This window comes from Centruroides sculpturatus, unplaced genomic scaffold (genome assembly GCF_000671375.1).
Source record: "Centruroides sculpturatus isolate CEXI.00-Female unplaced genomic scaffold, Cexi_2.0 scaffold1772, whole genome shotgun sequence".
Taxonomy (NCBI): Eukaryota; Metazoa; Arthropoda; class Arachnida; order Scorpiones; family Buthidae; genus Centruroides; species Centruroides sculpturatus.
The window spans coordinates 9,531-17,469 of NW_019385941.1; the positions used below are offsets into that span (position 1 = coordinate 9,531).

At 35.8% G+C, this 7,939-nt stretch overlaps 2 protein-coding genes across 2 annotated transcripts in view; one reads left to right on the forward strand and one right to left on the reverse strand.

Annotated features, from left to right (window-relative positions):
- The first annotated feature begins 3,881 nt into the window (after window positions 1–3,881).
- LOC111612724 lies at window positions 3,882–5,193 on the forward strand. Its single transcript, XM_023353963.1, has one exon. It carries the CDS (start codon window positions 4,134–4,136, stop codon window positions 5,025–5,027), a length of 894 nt encoding a protein of 297 aa, XP_023209731.1. The 5' UTR covers window positions 3,882–4,133; the 3' UTR covers window positions 5,028–5,193.
- Window positions 5,194–6,458: 1,265 nt separating this feature from the next.
- Window positions 6,459–7,939, reverse strand: part of LOC111612720 (probable serine hydrolase) — a 10,781-nt gene continuing 9,300 nt past the window's right edge. The window contains exon 2 of the mRNA XM_023353961.1: window positions 6,459–7,538. Coding sequence (XP_023209729.1) covers window positions 6,584–7,538 — 955 coding nt within the window. The 3' untranslated portion in view covers window positions 6,459–6,583. The remainder of the gene's footprint in view (window positions 7,539–7,939) is intronic.

Genomic DNA, 7,939 nt, shown 5'->3' on the forward strand with positions numbered 1-7,939 from the left:
ATATCACCAAATGAACATTAGAAGAGTTAAGAAGGTTTGGAAGAGTTCTATGAAACGTATTTGGACAAGGATAAATATCTTGCGTTTTACAAACATGCTCTGTCAATGGTTACGCTATTTGGAAACACGTATGCGTGTGAACAACTTTTTAGTCGCATGAAGTATATCAAATCACAAGTGAGAACACGAATTACTGATGTTCATTTGGAAAACTGTTTGCGTGTAGCGACAACATCAGTCCAGATCAATTTTGATGCACTTACTTGTTAGTTCTGTAAAACAAAGTCAAATTTTTAAATTGTCTAATAAATATGTTTCTCGGTTATTAAATAAATGATTCTCGGTTATGTTTTATTTTCTTCAAAAAAATAAATATACCTATTTTTTGTGTTTTTTTACATTAAATCAGGCAAGTGTTTGACCACGATCTCACCTACTGGAAAGCAACGATGCGGATGAAGGTGTAGCACGCTTGCTTGTTTACTTTAATTAAAAAAAAATTTGGTGCGTGGCCCGGCAGGAAATATTATTTTTGAAATTTGGCCCGCCTGCTAAAAAGGTTGGCCACCCCTGATTTAGACCATGGAATTAGTTTTACAAAGGCCTCGTTTCTTTTAATTAACATCTTGAACATTAATGTGTCCGATACAGGAAATGTTAATTTCCACTTTTTTAGCCATGAAATTTGTATTTTGTATTGCATTTATCATTGCCATGCTTTTGAGGGCCAAAGATTTAAACATTTACAATTTTCCACCAAGTTATATGAAGATACATGCACTTTTTTGTATATTTTGGAAACACAGTGGCATTATTGCTTGCAATACATCTCAAAGCAGAAATATTTTTTCATGAAATATTCACAATGCTAATTTAGCATTTTGTTTTTGAATATTAGATGGGTTCTTTAAATTGAAAGAAACTTAACATAGTAAATGCTCATATTTCAGTAATTTCCAGATGTATAAATTTGCATCTTTTATATTATCCATGTCAGGAAATTTAGTGGGTTTATTTTCAGTTATAAGTGTAAAAAATCTTAGTATTGCAAACATTTTTTAATTCTGTTTGCATCATTGTCTCTAACTGTCTAAAGGATGTGGAGTTGATGGCTATAAAAGCTTTATGATTAACAGTATTGTTATTTGCTATTGTGATGATCTGGAGGGGTTAATTAGAGCTAATTGAATTAACAGCCAAAAGGAGGAAAAACCGAGATCTCAACTGGAAACTTCCTGGCCGATTGAAAAGATAGATAGGTTTTTATCGAAATGATTGTCGATTCAGAGGGATATTTGATGTTTGGACTTGTTACAACCTTAGTCAAAACATTCGATTATTAACGATGGGAAACTGTCAAGTGGTTAAATTATGAGATAAGAAGAGTCCCAACACCTCATTGATGACATCTACAAATTAATGTTGTTGCCATATATGGGAAAGAGATTCAGACCGCTGTGGCCGAGGTAATGACAGGTGACTTTGATTTAATGTGGTCTGACTTCTCTCTCTCATGATCAATGCATATAAAAAGGGCTCCAAATTGAGTCTCAGGGTGGACATCTAGGAAGAGCTGAATGATGCTTTCACCTCCTGTCGATGACCTGATACTACCTCCACAAAGATCCATGATCAGTTTGCAACCATCATATGAACAGGATCACAATGCTTCCAAGGTATTTTACTTAGAATTGTAAACACACTCTAAGTTGACTTAAGATCTTAAGTTTAGAGGCAGTATATATCCGATAGATATTGAATAGGGATGTACTGTACTATGCATATATTTGTAATTGTAGCTAGTTGTAAATTACTTTGTTCCAAAAAGTAATTTACAACTAGCTATGATTACATATATTTACATACGATTATATAATATTAAATTTGTTGTTTTGTTTAACTGGGGTTGATATCAGTTATTACTCTATGAAACTCTCTCGATTCATATCCCTCCTAGCCACCAAGTGAGTGGTCTTCACCAGACCGTCTCTGTTAAAAGGGGTGTAAAGTTCAACACTCTAATACTGTGAGGAACCGGGGGTAAAGAAATAACTTTTAAACTTTAAAAATCATATATAATTTAACTGCTGAAAATTATTGATTTATGTTATTGATTTATGGTAGTTCCTGAACATGTGTATCAATAACTAGTGACATTATACACTTGGTGGCTCCCCTCTGGGAGGAGTCAGTTGGGAGCATGAACAGTTGCAACTGCTGCCATGACAGTGCAATGCTAGCAAGAACTTATTTTTAAATAAAAAAAAAAAACTTTTACTCACGATTAATATACTGTTAATCAATTTTATTCTGCTTCTTGGACTTAGAACTTGATTCTCCAACATCTGTAGTGACACGCTGCTTTGTTGATTCTTTTCCCTTTGCTTTTACCACACGTTTCTTTTTTTTTTCCTCTTTGCATTTTCCTTCTTGGATATTGCTTTTGGGGCTGTGGGAACAGTTTCTGGTTCTTTCCATATTGGCACACGGCTGGCTCCTGGATAAATCTTACTTAAATGCTGAAGAAACAATTTGAATTGTTCTCCCGGTTTTAATTTTTCCTATTTCAAAAGTTTTTTGTACATAAAGGCATATAAATACGAATCACACAGATCCTGAGTACACTGAATTGGAAGGTTCTTTTTGTTCTTCAAACAACCCCACAATCATTTAATGCTTTGAGTATGGACGTCCGTAACCGGATCAACAAAATTTTCAGCATGCTTTACTGTTTCATGATAAATATCAAGTCCTTCTAAATCGTCTATATGATTATAACCCTTCCATTTGTCTGTGTAGATGATGGTTCCAGAATAGACAAATGTATTAATGACCCAATTAAGGCTTGCTTCAGATCTATCATTTACTTTGCACAGGAAGCACGATTTGACCTCTCGGCATATTCCGCCTACAACCCAACTAGTTCTTTTCAATTTCTTCCCTTTTTCATTCTTCTTTTTACTTACAACAGTTTCTTATATCTCGACAATCTTACCGAGTCCTGCTATTTTCATTTTTGTTAAATTGTGCAAGGAAATCATCATGACGTGTTTTATAAAATTTGCCCAGTCAACAGCCGTTCTACAACTCACTCCTACAACCAAACACGTGGTCTTCAATGGGCACTCAATGCAAATGAGATGCCATATGAATAATAAAATAGTACCCCACGAATTTTTACCGAATTTACCTTTAAAGGTTCCTTCAAACGCCGAACTGCTTGCCTTACATTTGTGACATCGAAAGTAAATAAAGTCAGTATCTTTTCTAAATAACAGTTTACGCCGACTGTCGCATTTGTCGCAATCTGCATCAACAGGTTGTAAGCCGAACTTAATCGCAAACTTTAAATCAGACAAAATTCTCCCGTCGACACCTAATTCAGGAAACTGTGATTCTAAACATTGAAAAAAGTCCTTCGAGGTCCACTTGCAAAAATCCATTCCGAGATGTTATGACGTTTGAACAAAGCGCGTTAGACCAATAGAATTGTTCGAATTAGACCCTACAGTTCAAATTTACTAACAGCGCCAACTACATGAAATTCAAAAGATTACCACGACGGTGCACGTAGGTAAAATTTATCCTTAAATTGTCTAATAAATATGTTTCTCGGTTATTAAATAAATGATTCTCGGTTATGTTTTATTTTCTTCAAAAAAATAAATATACCTATTTTTTGTGTTTTTTTACATTAAATCAGGCAAGTGTTTGACCACGATCTCACCTACTGGAAAGCAACGATGCGGATGAAGGTGTAGCACGCTTGCTTGTTTACTTTAATTAAAAAAAAANGTAAGAATTTTCATTTAAAATGATAATAGTTACAGTATTTTCGTTTTTATTCACGTTGTACGGGCTTATTTTGTTAAAAGGGCACTTATACAGTTTAAGGGGTATAGCAATTTGAGAGGTTTACTTCCATAAAATTAACTAAATCTAGACTAATTTCACTCGAATATTTCCAAAACACGTATAATTTGTTGAAATGATCGATTTAAAATATGCTATAAACAAAAAAATGTCGGATTACTTACCGAGTGTACCCGTTCGAAGACGCCATTGCTTAAGCTTTGTGCCGCTCCGCGACGAAAACTTCTTCGTCCGCGTCCGCTTCCAATGTGTCACGTGACATGTGCCTTTTTCTTGTTACACAGAATAGCAGAGAAACCATTCAGTGGGCAATGGACAACGGCCTAATAAAAAAGCATCGCAATTGTGAAAACGGACGTTGTGCAGGAGTAAATGTGATGCGATTAGAAGAAGTGGCGAGTACAGATGGATTAATTTGGCGATGTTCAGCAGGTACGGCTTGTAGAAAGAAGATTTCTATACGAAAGGACTCATTTTTTGAACGTAGCCATCTACCAATTGCAAAGATTATACAATTGGCATATATGTGGGCGTTCGAAATAGACAAACAGGACTTTATTCAGAGAGAACTCCAAATTTCTTCTCCCAACACAGTCGTAGACTGGAAACAGTTTTGCCGTGACATATGTCACGAGTGGATTATTAGAAATCCAATTGTTATTGGAGGACCTGGCCACACAGTGGAAATCGACGAAAGCTGTTTTGTTCGTCGTAAGTACAATCGGGGACGTCTTGTGAGAGAACAGTGGGTGTTCGGCGGCTACGACGTGAACACCAAGCAAAGTTTCATGGTCGCAGTTGACCAACGGAATGCCGCCACTCTGCTGCCCATTCTACAGCAATTTGTTTTGCCCGGAACAATTGTCGTTTCAGATTTGTGGGCTGCCTATAACACAATTCGTAATTTAGGTTACCAACATCTGACAGTTAATCATTCCATAAATTTTGTTGACCCTATCACAAATGTAACCACAAACCACGTGGAGTCGATTTGGCAGAAGGCCAAAGAAAAAAATAAAAGACGATATGGCACGCATCGTGCGATGCTAGACAATTATTTAGCTAAATTTTTATGGAGACAGCGTTTCCAAAAGGACGCATTTCACAGTTTTATTTCGCATGTGCGCCAGGTTTATCCTGACGCAGCTAATTAGTTGTCTAATTTTAATGTATAGTTTCATAGTTGTAAATTGTGATTATAATAAATTGTTTCATTCATTCCGTATTATTTTTTATTTTATTTATGTGTTGTATTAGACATTATCATCCATTACGAGGGGAAAATACCTAATATAACAAATAAAATTAAAAACGTTAACAAGGAACAACTGAAAATAATAATAAACGCAGATATTTTATGCAATTAATTCTTTCTATCTTCTTTTCGAAGATAGAAAGAATTAATTTCATAAAATATCTGCGTTTTGATAAATGATAAACGCAAATACGATAGTCATATCGAAAATTTAAGAAAAACTGTCGCTAAGTTTACTGGCATAATCAGAAAAATACAGGATTTCATAAACATAAATACGATAAAACAACTACGTCATATCTGTGCAGAACCGAAAATTCTATACGGTATAACTATATAGTAAACTACATCGGATTATATCGTTAACCGTTTGCAAACACAACAAAATCACCTAATGAGAGAACCATCTTCAAATTAAACTACTACGAATCAACTTCCAATTGTTATCGACAACATAAAAACTTTATACGTAAAGCAAACTATACTTCTCTCTTTAAATTTATAAAGCTTAAAACACATAACAGTTATCTTCTAAGCATTTTTAAAAATAATCGCAGGAAGGATAATTACTGCCATCGTTTAGATCAGTGTTTCTCAACCTCTAACGAATCGTCGCCCCCTTCAACGTAGTATCGCCCCTTCAATAAAACTATTTCATAGTATCGCCTCCTTCACTTCAAAATTCCGATGCCGAGGGCCAAGGCTAACGATAAATTGTAAGGTACACTGGAAAAATCTTATGAATCTTGATTTCTTGATACAACTTTGCTACTAATCAGAAAGGCAAAATAAAAATTTGTAAAAAAATTATAATAAAATTTCAAATTTTCGAACGAAACAAAAGTAATTAATTTATAGAAATTCGCAGAACTTTGTANCATTATGGGTTCGGCCAGACCCACAACGGAGCGATCGGGTGGTGAGGGACGGGGTCCGACGGCCCAACCTCCGAAAATTTCCTAAGGATTTTTTGACCCGTCCGGATTCGTTCGGATTATAAATTTCCATCGTCGTCCTTTGTCCACCCTTGTGATCCGCCCATCGGCGATCACTGCTAATGGATTCGCGTTTCGCCAACAGACTGGACACGGAATTTCCCGGTTTTCTTTACGTTTGTAACACATAAATACGCATTTCCCATAAAAGTCTTGAAGGAGATACCCCACTTCGGCATTTTACCTACGTATCTCGTTGTCATAAACAAATAATCAAACCCGTCTGTCCATTAATTTTGAGAACAGAGTTCGATGAAAATTGACACCAGATACGAAAAACTTATTTTTGAATTAAAATACAGTACTGTAATTATAAATTTAATAAGTAATTCCTCGTTTTATTCCGTACTTCAGGAGACAGATGTAAATTTTCGAATAAATTCCCGACGAATTTTCAGTTGTTATAAAACACCTATTAAATATTCAAAATACACTTTTGGAGCGCTTCTTTTTCGTATATTCACAAAGAATCTTTAATATTTAAATCGAACATAAAGGAGTTAACAAGCGAGGCAACCAACTGAGGATTACAGAAATGCACGTAATGGTTTCCCTCTAATTTAACCATTTCGAATGTTGGGCATTTGGCTTTGTAAATTTCCAAAAGTTCGTTCACGTTTTCGTTCGTAGTGTACGAAGATTCTGTACCTTTGATAAGCAATACATCACACTTTACGTTCGAAATGATTGTTTTCGTGATGTCGCGACACAGTAAACCATTATCCCACACATTCTTCACTCTAATGTCGCGCGAGAAAACCACTTTCCCGTTTTCCAGTGGTTTAACTCCACGTTTCATCAACACTTTTGCACCTTCTTCGGTAAGATCGTTATATGTACCCTTTATCAGAAGCTTAACGGCTTCATCTATGGAATAAGCGGGTGGTTCGTTGTTCAGCTTCTCTTCTAATTCGATAAACCTGTATATATTATTTTTCGTAACTTCTGGCATCAGTTCCGAAGAGTACATCGTATTACTTAGCACGTCGTCTAAACCAATAACTTTCCTTACCGATTGTGGATAAACACCGGCAAACAGGACGGCAAGAGTGTATGCTACACTGTGTGTTAACATTGAGAATTCCTTCCAGTTATAGAAATCGGCAACAATTTTGATTTGATTTATATAATCCCAAAAGTAATACGGATGACCCAAAGGCTTATGAGACGATAGGCCGTGTCCTGCTCGATCTACGGCGACAATATGCAAATCCGTGGAAAGATGAGGAATCAGCGGATCGAATGATCCCGCATTATCTTGCCATCCGTGAAGAGCTATCAATTTCTTCCCCGATGCGCATCCGTATTCCTTTGCTGCCAAATGTCCGTATTCGATAGGAATTCGAACTTCTTTAAAAGTTGCTCCACTTCCCATCTTTGTGATTTGCATGTTTCGAGTTGTCCACGAATGGATCCTATGGAAAGAAAATTTACATTAAATTGAACGGATAAAACTTTCATATTGAAATAACTTTTTTAAGTTAACTATTAATTCCGGACATTCCTGCCGGGAGTTGCGGTAACGTTTGATCAACGATCCTTGACTCTATAAGCTTTGTTGCATCTTTCGGATTTCTAATATACGTTTTTACGTCTTTCCACTCTAGTCATCTAACATGTCAACGCTTTACTTTACCAGTCGACCCCCCTATAACACTGTTGATTATTCCGTTTTATATGAATTCCATGTTGTACGAGTCACTTACATTTTACAAGTACATGAGCCGTTCACAACCCGGCACACGTATTTGTAAAATCTAAGTGACTCGTACAACATGGAATTCATATAAAACGGAATAATCAACAGTGTTATAGG